General features: G+C 44.2%; 1 protein-coding gene across 11 annotated transcripts in view; it reads left to right on the top strand.

Moving 5' to 3' along the window:
* DUSP14 (dual specificity phosphatase 14) overlaps positions 1–17,637 on the top strand; it is a 50,561-nt gene that overhangs the window by 25,794 nt on the left and 7,130 nt on the right. For 2 of the 11 annotated variants that reach the window (XM_075589515.1, XM_075589520.1), the window contains exons 2-3: positions 9,623–9,702; positions 16,617–16,719. The exons of 3 other annotated variants lie outside the window; for them this stretch is intronic. Coding sequence is in view for 1 of the 8 variants with exons in the window: in XM_075589525.1 (XP_075445640.1) it covers positions 2,861–2,886; positions 9,623–9,702; positions 16,617–16,719 (209 nt within the window). In the remaining 7 variants the exon portion in view is untranslated. Of the gene's footprint in view, positions 1–2,669; positions 2,887–9,622; positions 9,703–16,616; positions 16,720–17,637 lie in introns of those variants that run through there. 6 more of the 11 variants (XM_075589519.1, XM_075589523.1, XM_075589517.1 and 3 more) reach the window with 4 other exon arrangements.

Raw genomic sequence — 17,637 nt, forward strand, 5'->3', positions numbered from 1 at the left:
ACATAGTGGCTGCGCAGTCACACATACACATGCACAGTGGTATTTGACTTTGGGAGCACGAGACATTTGGGTGGGGGTTACTGGACACAGGGTGGGGTCACGTTGTGGGAGGTTAGCGTCCGCCGTGACGCCTAGACGTGGTAGCGTCCGCCGTGACGCCTAGAGGTGGTAGCGTCCGCCGTGACGCCTAGTGTGGTTAGTGTCCGCCGTGACACCCAGTGTGGTTAGCGCCCGCCGTGGCGCATGATGATGTTATGATGTTATGATGTTATTGCGTGATATATGTGTTCCCATGCAGTAAAGCCAGTCCTGTTTTATATTCGTTCGCATTGTGTGGTTGTTTCCTGTGAGGGCCTCCTCCCACTCCGTTGGGATCCCTCCCAGGTGGAGGCGTTGCACCTAGAGATGTATGATATGTATGTACCCCAGGTTCCCCAAGCGGAGGCTTAGGCTCCTGAGAGCCACACAGGTTGCACAGCAGGTAGTAGCGGCGGTATTCATAGGGAATACCCGTTACATATATATATATATATATATATATATATATATATATATATATATATATATATATATATATATATACACATATAAACACACATAAAAGTATGTATGTATGTATATATATATATATATATATATATATATATATATATATATATATATATATTGTGACAAACGCCCCTCTTTTGTAGCGCTGACGTCTGTCTGGGTTCTTCCCGACACAGTCTTCTAGGGTTAATTATACAACAAACAGGATCATGCAAAGTATTATGCTGCTTAACTCAGGCTTCTGCCTGCTTTATTTTCATCCAAGTAAGGTACTGCAGCTTTAACATGTGAAGGTTAGAGGTACTCAGATACTTTCATTCAGCAGTTCACATATTTCAGTGTTACAATATTTCCCACTCTGTTATTTCAAGAAATAAAACCAAAATCATATAAGCAAAATCCTATCCCTTTCAGGGATCTAACTACACATCAGAATTAGTCTCTCTAACAGCTGCTGGCCAACTAAACTGGTTCCCCAGCTTAAAACAATGCTCTCTCATTTAGGGTCACAAGATACAGCACAGTCTTTTAGCAACAGCAATAACCATTTGTTTTGTCTTATCTGTTCGTGGGGTCCAGGCAAATCCTCTGGTACTGTGATACGTGGAGGGGCCGTCAACCCCGATACTGGAAACAGGGGAGCAGCGATACCCCCAGCCTCCAGGCTCTAAGGAGAGAGAGTGAAATGCAAAACCTCTCTGCTCTAAGTACCTGTGCATGTGATTAGAAGAGCAGGTGAGGGAGAACTAGAGCCATTGTAATCTGTGGTCTGGATTTTCCATCCAGCTGCCTGAGTTAATGGGAAGCTGTGGAACGGATCATTAACTATTCCTGCACTTTCTGCTCTAAAATGGGGCAGAAAGCTGCCTAACATCTTTGGACTATGTCACAATATATATATATATATATATATATATATATATATATATATATATATATATATATATATATATACTAGCTGATATACCCGGCGTTGCCAGTGATGTAATGTTCTGGCTCCCCCATCTTCCCTTTCAACTCCCTTCCCCCCTCTTCACAGCTGTTCAGAGCTGCGCCCCCCTCCCCCCACTGTTCACAGCTCCGATTCCCCCCCCCATTCAATGCTTTTTTCCCCCCCTCCCCCCCCTGTTCACAGCTCCGTTCCCCCCCCCCTGTTCACAGCTACGTGCCCCCGTGTGTTTGTCAGCTGAGCAGCTGTGATTCCCCCCCATTCAATGCTTTGTTTCCCCCCTCCCCCCCTGTTCACAGCTCCGTTCCCCCCCCTGTTCACAGCTCCGTGCCCCCCGTGTGTTTGTCAGCTGAGCTGACTGAGGGAGGAAGTGTGTGTCAGTCAGTCAGTGAGTGTGTGTCAGTCAGTATGTATTTATGTGTGGGCTTCCCCCCCTTCTCTCCTGACTCCCTCTCCCCCCCCGCCAGCGCCAGTCCGCTGGGCGCCGCCATCTTACCGGGGGCAGCTGCAGAAGGAAGGGGGTCCTCCCGGAGGCGGCCCGCCCACTGCCTGTCCACTCGGTGCCGCCATCTTACCAGGGGCAACAGGAGGAGGAAGGTCCTTCCGGGGGCTGCCCAGCCCACTGCCTGTCCCACGGCGCTAAAATAAGGTTGGTGCTTGATGTGGTGTGGTGGGAGAGAGGCGGAGGTGGTGGCGGTTCCCCTCCCCCCCCCCTGCATGCTGCTTCTGGCCGGGGCTTCCCGTGGATTCCCTGGGGGGAGGTGAGCTGGGGGGGTGATGGGGGTGGGGGGAGCCAGTGGGGAGGTGAGCTGGGTGAAGAAGAGAGTGAGTGTGTGTGTGTGTGTCAATTGGGTGAGGCCGAGGGGAAAGGTGAGCTGCGGGTGAGGAGAATAGAGCCACCAATTTGATTGGCCAGAGGCTGAGGACCAATCAGATTCACCACATCTAGCACCAACCTCACAAATTTCTATTTTATTATATATATATATGTGTGTGTGTGTGTGTGTGTATATATATATATATATATATATATATATATATATATATATATATATATATATATATATATATATAAAAGGGTCTTGTCAAAATCTGAGGACTCAAATGATTGAGATTTCAGTGTTTAAATAGGCCATCCTATTAATAGCATAACTTTTACTTCAATGCCTCTGAATTAATAATATGTACTGAATTTGTTTTGGCCTTAATCCATTGCCCGGCTTGCTTATGTCCCAGCTTTACCTCTGAGAATAACCCAGCGGCTTTGCTTGTGGATTCTGTTGCTATAGAATGTTTGTGTTTAAAATTCAAAAAGCCTTATAAAGCTTTTACTTTCTACATCTCTATAATTTGGAGGTTGCAATGTTTAAGACTTTCAACTTTCTCAGGTAAATAAAATGAGTACAGATTACAACAGTTTCCTAATAGCTAGGGCAGTGGTGCGCAAACTGGGGGGTGCGAGAATTTGTAGGGGAGGGCGCGGGCTGTTACAGAGGCCTCGCGCTCTTCCCCTAGGCATTTCATTTAATGCCGTGGGAGGCATGAGGCCTCCGTAACCTCACTTACCTACTGGCAGCCGGGTCTTCTGCGACACGTCGCCATGGCAACGCGTGTCAAATGACGCGATGGGGTCACGTGACGTGACCCGCAACATAATTTGAAGCCGTGCCTTCGGGCGAGGAAGGGCGCGAACTCTGCGTCTCCCAGGAAGGGACCCGCAGCTGAGTACTATAACACTGCTTAAGAATGAAGGGTGGGCACATTCATTGGTGTTTTCGTTTCACTGGAACTCTTTATTATTTTTAAAAAAATGGAGGAAAAAACCTAAAAAAAATGATTAAAAAAAAGTAAAGCAGAACTGTAAAAATACGTTTTCCCAGTTTATTGATCCCTTGATCCCTTGAAGAGTATGGGGACGTACATGGTATGGCACAAGGTAACAAGTACATCATGCCTATTTTTGCTTCTTCGGAGAAGGCCCCCCACTCCCATTTTCATCATGAAAGGGCTGGCTGTGGCTTTGTGATCTCTACAGAAGGGATTAGATTGTTGAAAATCCAGACGCTTGGTGGCACTCAGAAATGTTAAAAAAAAAAAAAAAACAGATAATGAGCCTTTCTTTGCAGATTTGGAAATTCCTTTCAAAATTCGATTTTAGATTCTGAACAAAGTTCACAGTGGTTTGGATTTTTAACCTGGGAACCTGTTCATCCTTATTAACGTGTCAAAGGGTAAAAGGCGTGATAATTTTTTTTTTTTCGATATGAAGTTCCCCTCCCCCCATAATTTTGAACAATTTATTTGCCAAAGCTGGAGATTTTGGCACCAACAGGATATTTAGGAGGCTATTTTTTTTTTTTTTTTTTTAACATTGTTTTTATTAGTTTTTTGTGCATACACATCAAAGAAAACAGGATGTTGTCAATTGTATCAGATATACACCTAACTTACAGGAAAACTTTACAAGTAACGGACGAACATTGGAGGGACCACGGGACAGGACACAGACAGACTGACAACATCTAAGGACAAGGAAAAAGAGGGGGGAGGGGGGGTAGGGGTGGGGGGGAGCGGCCTGGTAGTAGCGCTGATTCCACGTTTCGCCGGAGTCTTTCACCATCACTGCCTTTGTTCTGCTCCAGTTCACCTCTCAGAGGAGCTCAGATCCGGATCACATCAGGATTTCGTGCGTCGGTGAATCTCTTCACCACTGTACCTCGGGGGGAGCCCTACTGTCCGATCGTCCCGTCCGACTCCCAGCCCAACATCCAAGGAGAACCCATCTATCTCTATCAAAGCCATATTGTGGCCTCATTCATCCCCTGAATATCAGTCTGGGCAAGCCATAATGACCATACTTTCTCAAATTTGTCGGCTGAGTCGTTAACTAAACTCGTTAACTTCTCCATTCTACAAATGAACCAAATTCTGTTTCTGATTTTATCGATAGAAGGAATTGCATTCTGATTCCACAGTGCTGCGGTCTCGCACCTCATAGCGGTAGCAAAATGTGCTATCAGCTTTTTACCCGATCTAGATACCTCGTTTGTAGGTTTACCTAATAAAAATAGCGACGGGTCCAGCTGTATTGTGAGCCCTAAAAAGATCCTCTGCAGCCAATCGCGGATCTGGGTCCAGACCGGCACTAATCTCGGGCAAGACCACAGCATGTGCACCAGATCCCCCTGTTCCCCGCACTGCCTGGGGCAGAGCGGGGAAGCCCCCCGGACGAATTTAGCTAATCTGATTGGGGTGAGATACCACCTTAATAATACCTTATATGAGTTCTCCTTCAATGTCGTGCATATGGAGCTCGAGGCCGCAGCTTTGAACACCGCAGCCCAGTCCTCGTCCTCTAGTTGTGTCTGGAGATCCTCTTCCCATTGTGTCACGAAACGGGGTTTGACTGTCCTGTCTGAGTCAGTATTCACCACCTCTCTGTACAACGCAGAGATCAGTCCCCGCGTGTCGGCTCCGCGCACGCAGAGCTGTTCGAATTTGGTCAGCGGTGGTCTCACCGGGTGTGCGTTATAAAATGCCCGGACCTGGCATAAAATCAGTGTTAGGTAAGCCCGTTTCTGACTGTAATAGTTCAAAAGATTTGATCTTGCCTTTAACCTCCAGGTCCTTCAATCGACTAATCCCTAATTGCCGCCAGCGCGGGAAGCATTTTTCCGCCAGCCCAGGAGCAAAGTCCGGATTGCCATATAAAGGAGCCATCAGTGTGTGTTTGGAGGTCAGAGAGCAGCTACTTTTAGAAGCCTCCCAGACCGAGAGTGAGTTGAGCACAGAGGATAGTGGGATGAGCTTATCCTTTACCCGTGTCCTCGGGTACCAGATTAGGTCCCTGAGCTCAAGCGGGGCGCACACCTCCTTCTCCAGTGCCACCCACCTCCTGAGCCCCGGGTCCCCATGCCAGGTTTGAGGAACTCTGGCCTCCTGCGGTCGTAATAGATTGAATGTTAAAATTTGGTTTCCTATTACGGAGTCTGGTGGCTAGCATAGTGTCCGGTTTGTTAGCTTTCTCATAGAACTTCCTCTGTGTCCAACTCATGTCCTTCTCCGCTCGGGAAGTAAGGAGGAGGTTTAGCTGAATTCTAACATCCTTCAACTCCCTCAGATCAACATCTCTACCTGTCCGGTTATGTAGAATAGAGAGCTCATGTAACCTGTGATAAAGCTGGGATAATTTGGCTTCCTTTTTCTTTTTCCTATTTGCCGCTATACCGATTAATACCCCCCTAATCGTGGCCTTATGAGCTTCCCATAACAGTGATTGGGATTCCACACTGCCACTATTTATCCGGAAATACTCTGATATTTCAGATTTCACTTTGTTGTGGATCTCCGGGATTTTGATTATTGATTCATTTAGCTTCCAGTTTGCTCCCGGGCTGACATTACTCAATTGGATGCATCTTAGCTCTACCGATGCATGGTCCGACCAAGTAATATCATGTATGCTTGTGTCGGAAATTTGTGGGACCATTCTGCCCGATACAAAGAAGTGGTCAATCCTACTGTAGCTGTCATGTGGGTGGGAGTAGAAAGAATAACTGCGGTCTCCCTGGTGCTGCTCTCTCCATATGTCCACCAGGCTAGTCTGTTTAAGGCCTTTCAGTAATGAGATATTCCCTTCTTTCTTATTATTTTTTTGGGACGTAGATCTGTCTACCTTTGCATTCATGACTGTGTTAAAGTCGCCCCCTAGAATTATTTGTCCCTCAGCCCATACCTGCAGCTTCTGGAAGAATGTGTTGTAGAAGTCTAGCTGACCTTCATTTGGTGCGTATATACACGCTAATGTCATTCTGACCTGCTTAAGGAGCCCGACCAGCACCAGATACCTTCCCTTTGGGTCCCTTTTAATCTTTTCAACCTGGAAGTGGGTGTGATTTTGGAATAGGATAGCTACACCTTTCGTTTTCTCTGCCCCTGATGCTAAAAAGAACTTACGAAAGCTAGAATCAAGAAATTTCGGATTATTACGCGAGCTGAAGTGAGTCTCCTGTAGGAAGACCACGTCAGCCCCTCTCCTCTTGAATTCAGTGAAAGCGACTCTCCGCTTACGTGGACTGTTGAGCCCTTTGGCGTTTTGCGAGATAAAAATTACCTCCATTTTATGTAGTAGTGTCTGTGTGAACCTAAAATGTAAGCCGGTCTGATCTTACCCCAGACCCTGGACATGTTCTGTTCATGGACTCTGTGGTGTAGACTCCCGAAGCGCCTATTCACCCCGCCGCCTGTTGGGACTGGAGAGGGAAAGGGAAATAACATGAGGGGGGAATACACACATGTAACACATGAATACATCATGAGAACCGTATTGGTCTTAAGAGACCTCGGGTTCAATGCCCGGAGGAGAGATTTTCTCCCTGGACCCTCCTCCCCCTTGGTCCCTCTATGTGGCTTCCAGAACTCGCCACAGATCTCCGGGTCAGAACCAGGTAGGTGGGATATGACCCCCCTCCTGGCGAAGACGCACATGCCTGCAGGCAGAGTGGTGGCTGCACCCCTCCCCGCCGGCCGCTCTGTGCGTTACAAAACCTAGCAACTATCTTCTCTTCTATCTATTTTATTAACTCTTATTAACCCAAACTTAATCTTTTAACTACCTTGAGCTCTAATCGTGAGCTCTTCTCTTTTAACTAAAACTGAAACTACAACTTCACACCCTGCATTCTGCCTGCCCTTTCAACCGCTGACTGCTTCTACCTCCCCTCATCTATACCTCCCTGCTTCCGGGCTCGGGTACTCTCTCCCCCTCCCTCTAGGATCCTGCCCAGACCCTCGTTGCCGCATTTCTGTTATCTCTCCTGGGAGACCTCCGCTTGCGTCGCTCCAGTACCCCTCTGTGCTCACTCCTGTTCCTTTGTCCTCTATCTACTCTATGCTATATATACTCTGTATATGATACTTTGCCACTATACTATGCTTTGTTTATGGCTATTATGCCTTTCTATGCTATCTTCTCCCCTTCGTCACCTGCCACTAATGGGGGCCTGCGCTACCTCTTCCCCCCCCCCTCCCCCTCCCCCCTCCCGCTCAGGTGTGTCCCCTCCTTGAGCGGCCAGGCAACCTCCTTCTGCACCGCTGTGTCTTTTCTGCGGGGTTCCGCCTGTCCTGTGATCGCTTCCCTGGCGGAGGAGCTCGCGTGCCCCCGCCAGAGGAGATCGCTGCACCTCCCACTGGTCACCTCTCATCTGACGTCATCCTGGCGTCCGCCATGGCTCTTAGCCGCGCCTCTCCTCCAACTCTCGCGATAGCGGGATCCATGACGTCACCGGTGTGGGCGTGTTGGTCTCATTCCGCGGCGGACTGCCAAGACGAGAGGGCTGGATCGGGGGAGGCTCCCTGGGCAGGTCCAGCCGGCAGAGCAGATTTTCCCGCCGAAGTCCCCGCCGCCATTGTAGATCTCGCGCCCTTCCGTCCTTCTTCCTCATCAGTAGGTCCATATCCGCCATTTTGGGGACCCATGCGCTGCGGCCATCTGCTGAATGCTGTCAACTTCGGACTTGGGACAACTCTGGAACCTCGGCAGTCTCACGGTAGGGGGATGTCTGGCGTAGCCTGTGTGGCAGGGTGTGTTTAAACTGCGCAACGGGCGCAACTGCAGCTCTCGAACTTTGTAGTGTCTCTCCTTTACGGGCTTTTCCCTCTTCCCCCCTCCTTGCTGATTCTCCTCTCCGGTGTGGGAGAGGTGCCCTGCTTTCCTGGCGGGGAGTCCGTCCTCTTCCCCTGCTGGGCTCCCTCCGCTCCATTGTCCTGTGTTCCCCGCACTCCCAGTTTTTTAAGGAAGGCTGCCCCTTCTGAGGGGTGCTTGAGCACCTGCGGTCTGCCGTTTTTAATGGCTACTAGGGCGAATGGGAATGCCCAGCGGTAGCGCACCTCATTGTCCCTTAGGGCCTTGGTTATGTGCCCCACTGCTCTCCGTCTGGCCAGTGTCAGCGGGGACAGATCCTGGAAGATCAAAAGGGTAATCCCCTCAAAGGTAATGTGTGGGGTGGCACGGGCTATTCTGCTCACCTCTTCTTTGACAGAAAAGTAGTGGAGCCGGAGGATCACATCCCTAGGGGGGTTGGAGGGCACGGGTCTGGATCGTAAGGCCCTATGGCATCTGTCCATCCTAAAGTCTGAGGCCGGGCTGCCTGGTAATATTGAGGCCATCCAGCAGGATAGTAAAGCTTCTGGGTCCAGAATTTCTTCTGGGATCCCCCGAACTCTGAGGTTGTTTCTTCTATCCCTATTCTCCCCGTCCTCTTGTCTGGCTTCCAGCTCTGCCACTCTCTGTTCCAGCGCTTGTACCCGGGAGTTTGTCTCCTTGTGGGCAGTTGAGCTAACGTCCATGCGCTCCTCCAGGTCGTTGGTCCTCGTCCCTATCTGTACCAGATCATGTCTGAGCCCCTCCACCTCTCCTCTGAAGAAAGATTTGAGATCGACTAATAGTCTTGATATTTCTTTTTTAATGACTTTTGTTTGTTCTGCTGCCGCTCTAGAGCCCTCTGCATCCTGGGCTGAGTCTGAATCAGATACTGCCGACATCTCTGCAGTCCCTGCCTTGCTTTGGCCTGTGAAGTAGGCCCTGACATCTGACTTGCGCCGAGTCTTTTGTCTTGTAGCTGCCATCCTTTTTTGGGGTTTATTATCTTAACTGGGAAGGGTTTAGACAGCCGTCGCTATGTTTTTTTTCTCGAAAATGCTGGTTTTGCTATTGTTTAATTGCTTTATTGTGCCGGCGGTTGGAGGAGCTGTGTGTCTATGCAGCCATCCTCAACCAGCCGCGCATGCGCATCCTCTTTAGGAGGCTAATTTAATACCATCCCAACATGGCAATTACAGTTATGGGAGGTAGTACCTAAAAATAACATTAATCAGTAACCTGACAAAGTAAACATATTGTTAATTATTAAACTGCTGGTAAAATGGTAAATCATCTGATACATGACTGAGGTATAGGTATTTTTTTTTTAAAAATACCATTTTTTACCATTTACACTTGTATACTATGTAGCTACTAGCTAGGGAGAATTTTGAACATTTAAGATTTTTGAAAAAGTTGAAAGCAAATCAAACATTTGCCCAAAAAATTGGCAAGTGTCATCAAGAATACTAACTTTATTTCAGATACCGCTTTTCTCCCAATGGGACGCAAAGCGCTTCACAAATACAATATACTGCGTGGTACTTGCACAGTCCCTGCCCAGGTAAGTTTACAAGTTATAATTTTGGTGCCTGAGACACTGCCCAAGGTCACAAGGAGCAGACACTGGGAATTGAACTAAGTTCCCCTGAACAGAGTCGCTGTTTAGTTAGTGTCTTTACTCACTGAGCCACTCCTCACTATCTTACTTGGGAGCATTGCCTTCAAAAGGGAATTTCGCCCACTTTGGCTAGTAGAGAATACCCTTCTTAATCATTCAAATTTACAAACAAAATTTTTTCACAAAACTGAACCGTTTTTCGCACAGTAACGTAATTTACAAATGCTCCAAAAACATTACTTCCGTTAAAAAAGAAAAAAAATACAAGCTTTTGTGACTTCTTTACAAATGTGCGCAAACGTTATACCGCCATCCACATTTCTTAATACATTTGTGAAGGAAACCAGGGCAACGTCACATTTCTAGTACAGGGCGTCTACTGTACTCAGCTGTGAGAAGTAGTGCTTATGCTTTCTTGCTTTGGCTAGTGTCAGTAACAAAGGGCCATAAGGTGCCTTTCATCTTATCACTACTTAGTAAGCATAGCCCTATATTATTTTTGAGACGATAAAAGCTCAGGGTTATTCATGGCATATTTATGTGTCTTTAATTTCTCCTTTACGGAACGTGAACGTGCACAAAATGTAGCAATGCATTCCTTCTTCAACTCCCCTCAATGTCACTTCCAATATGCAATAATAAAATGGTATAAGTGTATGATACATTATTCCCTCCGGCCTCCTGTGGATGTTGTGTAGGTTAACTTCACTACCCTTGCTGTGCAATGTGTTGACAATCTTCCTGTCAGCAGAGGGCTTACAACAAGGCAGGTCCATGCATGAGAATTTAATGCCGCAGATTGCAAACAAATGGATAAAAAGGAGCAACAAACATGCTCACAAACAAATGCAAAATGCATAAATGTTTTAAAATTAAGACTTCATATCTGGTTATTTTTCCTATATAAATGCAGATTTCTCCTGCTTTGTGCTGCCAAAGCAAGACATCTGATCAGATGAAACATTTGCAATTGCCCTGTCACTAGGGATGTAGATACAGACCTTACTTAATATGCATGACAAAATATATAGCACAATGTTTCATTGCGCTTCATTTGTATAACAAAACCCACAAGGTCCTGATCTGTGTGACTGTATTACTGTCTGATTTCAAGTGCTGTTTGTATCAAGTGTGGATTTAGAACCAGGAGTGATGTTTGTATCAACTGTGGAGTTAGAACAAGGAAGGGGTGAAACAAGGTATATTATAGTGCAGTACAGTTAATTGTTACTACTCAACTCCATAGTTGCAACAATGAGCAGGATTGAAAATGCCACTCAATAAACATCTTGCCACATGTATGTACACTTGGAGCCGCTGTTCCAGGGAGCATACTGCTGTGAGAAATGTGTGCAAGTGGTCTCTTTAGAGAAGGCCTGCACAACTCCAGTCCTCGGGGGCCGCAAACAGGCCAGGGTTTCGGGATATCCCTACTTCAGCACAGCTGGCTCAATTAGTGGCTCAGTATGACTGAGCCACTAATTGAACCAGCTGTGCTGAAGTAGGGAAATCCTGAAAATCTGGCCTGTTTGCGGCCCTCGAGGACTGGAGTTGTGCAGGCCTGCTTTAGAGTCTCAGGTTGCTGATATAAAGAATAAACTTGCAATATTGAGGGACATTGACAATCTTGAAAGGCGTTTAGTGCTTACTGAGCAGTTCCTGGCTGGGACTAGTGGTGCAGATGGTGGAGCTGTGAATGAGAAATTGGAAGAGGTAGATAGCCGGGTAACAGTTAGAAGGGGAAGCAGGGGGAAGAAGAATAGGCAGGCTAGTTCTGGGTTGACTGATCCCAATAGATTTGCCATATTGACTGAAAATATTGGGAGTATCAGGGCAGGAATGGCAAGACTGGGGAGACTGATTCCTCGAGCAGACAGGGGAATAGCTCCTCCACCACAGAGGGGACTCGGTATACTCAGAGACATAAAAATATTGTGGTGGTAGGGGACTCCATTATTAGAAAGGTAAATAGGGCAATCTGTTGCCATGACTGTATGAACCGAATAGTTTGTTGTCTCCCGGGGGCTCAAGTTCGGCACATTACAGATCGGGTAGATAGATTATTGGGAGGCACTGGGACTGACCCAGCGGTCTTGGTACGTGTTGGCACCAATGACAAAGTTGGAGAAAGATGGAGGGTCCTAAAAAATAATTTTAGGTATCTAGTCCGCAAGCTTAAGACAAGGACAGCCAAGGTAATATTTTCTGAAATACTAAGAGTGCCATGTGCTACCCCAGGGAGACAGTCAGAGATTGTGATGGTAAATGCATGGCTAAGAAAGTGCTGTAGGAAAGAAAGGTTTGTTTTTTTTAGAGTACTGGGTCTCCTTTTCTGAGAGGTGCTATTTTTATGGTAGGGATGGATTGCACCTCAATGAAGAGGGATCTTCTGTCCATGGGGAGGAAATGTTAAAAAGGTTGGAGGAGATTTGAAACTACGATGGAGGGGGGAGTGACAAGAAACAGATAATGAACTAAATAGAATAGATAGGGATGGCGAAATAGCAAGGGGTCATAGAGGTAGAATGGGGGCAAGTGCGAGTTTGGCAAGCAGCGAGACACCCATAGTAAATACAGATTGTAGTTGTTTGCAAACTCACAAACACGGGTTCGTAGATGAGTAGTTTATTGCCTGTACCGCATAGATATGATCATAAACAAAAGTTATCCATTAGACACTCTGCTAAGGGAGGGCCTAAGCAGGTCTTATATACACATTAAGATTCCCTTGTTTAACATAGGTTACTAGGCAGAATACTTGATTGCATAGAATCAAAGTTCCAATAGCAGTGCTCAGGATTGCAGGGCGTTTGCCTGAAACGCGTAAGAGTGTGTTTCCCCGGTACTATGTTGCTTCAATAAATGTTTTTTTAACCTTTGAATTTTGGCTGCTGGCCCCTTCTCTTCAGCTGTGCACCGCTCTCCAACACTGGACTGTCTTTTCTACTAGGCAGAATATAATAACATCACATCACAGCATTCCCTGAACACGAGGGGATAATCATCTTCTAAACCAATCATGTTACAGGTCATCTTATCAATCCCAGACTGACTCCAAAGATCAATTCATCTACCCTAATAATAATTGTTTGTTCTTGTATAGCGCTTGTAGTTTTACACAGCATTTAACAGAGACATTTTTGCAGACACAGTCCATGCCCCATAGAGCTTACAATCTATGTTTTTAGTGCCTGAGGTACAGGGAAATAAAGTGATTTGCCCAAGGTCACAAGGAGCCGGGAAGGTTCCCCTGCTTCAAACTCAGTGCCAGAGTCAGTGTCTTTACACACTGAGCCACAACTTCTCCAGTTGGAGTAGAAAGGAAGGAGCAGATAAGATAATAGTACAGACTGAAAAAAACCTTACATGCATACTTGCTAATGCAAGAAGCCTGCCAGATAAAATGGGGGAGCTTGAATTAATAGCTACAAGGGGCAGTATGATATCTTAGGCATTACTGAAACATGGTGTGATAAAACTCATAACTGGACAGTTCATGTAGAGGGTTATTCCCTTTTTCGGAAGGATCAAGCAAATAGAAGAGGAGGTGGAATATATTTATATGTTAAGCCGGATCTAAAATCTATTATAAGGGAGGATGTTTATGAAAAGTATCATGAAAATGTAGAGATCTTGTGGATAGAAATTAGCAGTGGAGGTAAAAGAACAAAGAAAATGTTTGTAGGGATATGCTACAAACCACAAAATATCTGTGATATAGTGAATGCCAAAATAGTTTTGCAAATGGAGAAGGCATTAAAACTAGGTCATGTTTGCATTATGGATGATTTTAATTATCCAGACAGGCTGAGGCAATGAGATTAGCCTTATAATGAAAGGAAACAGATTTTTGGGGTGCGTAAAGACAATTACATGACCCAAATTATCGAGGAACCACAACGAGAGGGGCAATACTGTATTTGGTAATATAAAACAATGTAGAAGTAACAACAAAGTTTTAAAGTCTGGGAACATTTGGGTAACAGTGATTGCTAAGCCTGCCGTCTACAAGCACTCCTAAATCCTTCTCCATGAAGGATTCTCCTAATTTATCCCCATTTAATGCATCCTGCTCTGATTCTATTACCTTACACAATTTAGTGTCATCAGCAAAGATGGAAACTTTGCTCTCTATGCCAACCTCAAAGTCATTAATAAAGATGTAAAAAAGTAGGTGTCCCACTATCGATCCTTGAGGTACTCCACTCACAACTTTAGCCTAACATGAAAAAGTTCCTTTTATGACAACCCGCTGTTGTCTGTCCTTCAATCAGTTTTCAATCCAGGTGCAAATATTTTGACCAAGTCCAATTTGGTTTATTTTGTCCACTAACTTCTTGTGTGGAACCGTATCAAAAGCCTGTGCAAAATCTAAGTAGACCACATCAACTGCATTATATCCTGGTCTAAATTCCTACTTACATCCTCAAAAAAACAAATAAGGTTAGTTTTGCACAACCTGTCCTTCATAAATCAATGCAGAATATTACTAATAATTTTGTTTAGGTATTCCTGAATATTGTCCCATACTAAACCTTCAAGTAGCTTCCCCACTATGGACAGATTCACTGATTTTAATGAGAAGTATTACATTGTTTGCTTCTCTGTGTCACTTGTGCTCTCCATCAAAAAATCTCCAGGTCTAAGGTGGCATAAACCTTTTTTTTTTTTATCAATCTCTGGCAGGTACAAGCAACATGAATAAGCAGCTTGTCACATATTCTGCAGTTTAGAACAGAAAATAAACTTTTGTGAGCGTTCATACATATTACTTCCTGGTAAAACATTAAATAAATAAATACATAGCACCTACAATTTTGCATGAGCTTGGCCATAATATGAACTACTGATCTTTTGTCTTGAATGGATCTAGAAACAACAAAATTGTGTCAACAATTGTGGTAAATTTACAGCTAAAACTCTGGTTGCTTCCGATGTTATTAGAATCTGTCAGTGGATACTCTCATGATGTTTTCCCAACATTGTAGTATATTGTACAATTTAGAATTTGTATTAAAAGTTTGAAAGTTAAAAAGGAACACAATACTGGCATATCACCCATGAAGTATGCAGTTTTGAGCGATACATAGAAGTACTGTATCAAATAAGTAGTTACTGCAGTGGGGAAAAAAAATATCTGTTAAACTAAAAGCTTACCCAGCGGGAAAACCAAAATGTATTTTTCAGTCGTTTTACAATTAAATGATCTCTGGAAGCTTATAAACACAAAAAGTATCATTTTGATTTGAAAGAAAATTCATTACAGAAGCATCAGTAAGCACTGCATGAGGTGGAGACGCAATAAGTAGGATAGGCACATTTAGAGTCGTTTGCAAAGAAATTTGGTGCAATAGGTGACTACAACACATAATTTTGCAATGCCTTACAAGCCCCCTTCTATAACAAAGAGGATGACGTTGCAATCCTACCACAAAAACATTTTCAGGAACTATATTTTTATTTTCTTAATCTTCTTAGAAAGTATACAATATGCAGTTGATCAAGAGCAAAATGCAATACTTTATTAGCAATTACAGAAATAGTAGCCTTCTTATACATAACTGGAAACCTTGAAAAGTACAGAATAAAATGCAGCCCACTCTTTCAAAATGAAAGCATTTTAAAAGTAGAATAACCCAAGGGTTTTGTTAAATTGCAGTAATTGCTGTTTTTGCAGCACTATTACACCCAGATCCAGTTCTACCCTATCGTTTCCTTTCTCCCCTTTTTTATTTTCTTATTTCTCCAATTCTCAGTTTTTACCTGGCACCCAAGGAATGGTCCTGTGTATACCAAATGCTTTTTATTCAGCTACACTTGTGAGTAGTTTGGAGTTCTTTGGAGCCAATTAATTGTTGCAGTTTACGGAATCACGCTATGGGGCCCGCCGTCTCCTTTTTTTGTCTTATATATCTATTAATTAGGCACATAGACATATACATTATTATACTTGCCTACACTATCTCCCCCACTCCCTGCTTCCAAATTCCGGGCTAATATACTTTTATAATATGGTAATTTCACTGAAATAAAAACATTGCAAGTGCAATGGGCTTTTCTTGTGTATTGAGTGATGACATTAGTGATGTGGGATTTGGCCACAAATACTGACACAACTTTCCAACACGATCTACTGCATCGACAAAGGGTGGACACAGTATCCCCCTCCCCTACTCCCTGCTTTTAAAGTCTGTTCCTATTAGCAAACAAAGACGCCCATAGAGAAATACCAGTGGCTAAAGTTCCATCTGATTTTTCAGCCTTTCGTTCATGTGGAGACAACTTCCCTGCCCTCTTCTAACATTTAAATTCACATTGAAAGACACGCATATGCGTTCCATAGGCACGCATGCGCATAGACAAAGCATACACACTACCTTAAGCCTTTATTTCTACAAGTGTTCAATTATAGAAAGTATAGGCAAAGTGACTTGGTGTAATATTTCTACTTTTTTTTATATATTAATCGAAGTAGGCACATAAAAACATATACATTATTATACTTTTAAACTTGCCTACACCATCTCCCCCACTCCCTGTTTCTAAGGTCCGGGCTATTATACTTTTATACTATGGGAGTTTCACTAAAATAAAAGCCATTGTAACTACAATGGGCTGTTTCTTGTGTATTGACTGCTGACATTAGTGCTGTGGGATTTTATACATTATAATACTTTTTAGTCATCTGACATTTTTAGGGGAATATGTGGTGGGTTACATTGAAATAAATGGAATATGAAACGAATTAGAATAAGGAATGGGTTACATTGCATTTAGATTAAAGACACACTAGCGCCGCCGATAATTACAGCAGAGTACTACAACGAACATTAAAACACATTTTTTTCTGGTCGCAGAAACGCAAAACCGAATTGCCGGGGATTTAGACTTAGCTTCCCGCTGTCACGGTGACAGTAAGTCTTACAACATCTGTATTGAGACGTCTATCTCCGTGGGAAGGTTTGTATCACAGGGTAATGACAAATGGTATTCCTTATGTAGTCACTGTCCATAAAAAAAAGATAACAAGGAAATACATATTTCACTGCGGAGAGGAGCAAGTCTCAAAGAAAGACGGTGCTATGCTTCTAGAAAAATCTACTCCTAATTAAATAATTAAGCCAGAGACTCAAAGTCAACTCCCCCCCCCTACCTCTACAACACTACACATCATGTGTTGTGGTAGTGTGTGTGTGTGGGGGGGGGTGGGGGGAGGAGTTGTGACTGACTTTCTGGCTTAATTATTGAAAAATAAACTGTAGTTTTTGACCGTCAACAAGGCCATTATTATTTTGGAAGTGGCAAGTGCTTAATAGATTCCTCTTTTTCTACAGTTTGGGTACATGTTGCATTACATATTAGTGAACTGGCTTACATTCTTAATCAGTGCAAAAAATATTCAAATATTTACATTTCATTTAAAGGAAAACAGTAACAATGCTCACAGCCCGTTTCACTGATTTGCGTTGCCCGTGTTGTAAAATATAGAACAAGAATTGGGGTGAACCCAGCACTCAAATGAGAAAAAAATAAAATAAATGACAAATAAGTTTATAAAGAAATATTACTGTTATATTGCAACAATAGGACCACACAATATGTATAGATAATCGCAAAAGGTCAGCAATATACGTACAACTGTGAGTAACAGCAAATGGAGTGGGAGAACACAGGGTGGGGAAAGGGAAAGGAATAAGGAAAAGGCAAGGAAAGGGGGAGGGATCAAGACAAATAAGGGGGGCAATATTTTGGTGCAGGGTGTCCCTTCTTCTGGCCAGTTCCCCAAGATCACAATGATCAAGGGCACTTCCCTTAAGTCGTTAACTCCCAACACACTGAACAACTAAAAACAAAATACACACTATGGCAACCTATAAG

The sequence above is a fragment of the Ascaphus truei genome, chromosome 3 (genome assembly GCF_040206685.1).
Source record: "Ascaphus truei isolate aAscTru1 chromosome 3, aAscTru1.hap1, whole genome shotgun sequence".
Lineage (NCBI taxonomy): Eukaryota > Metazoa > Chordata > Amphibia > Anura > Ascaphidae > Ascaphus > Ascaphus truei.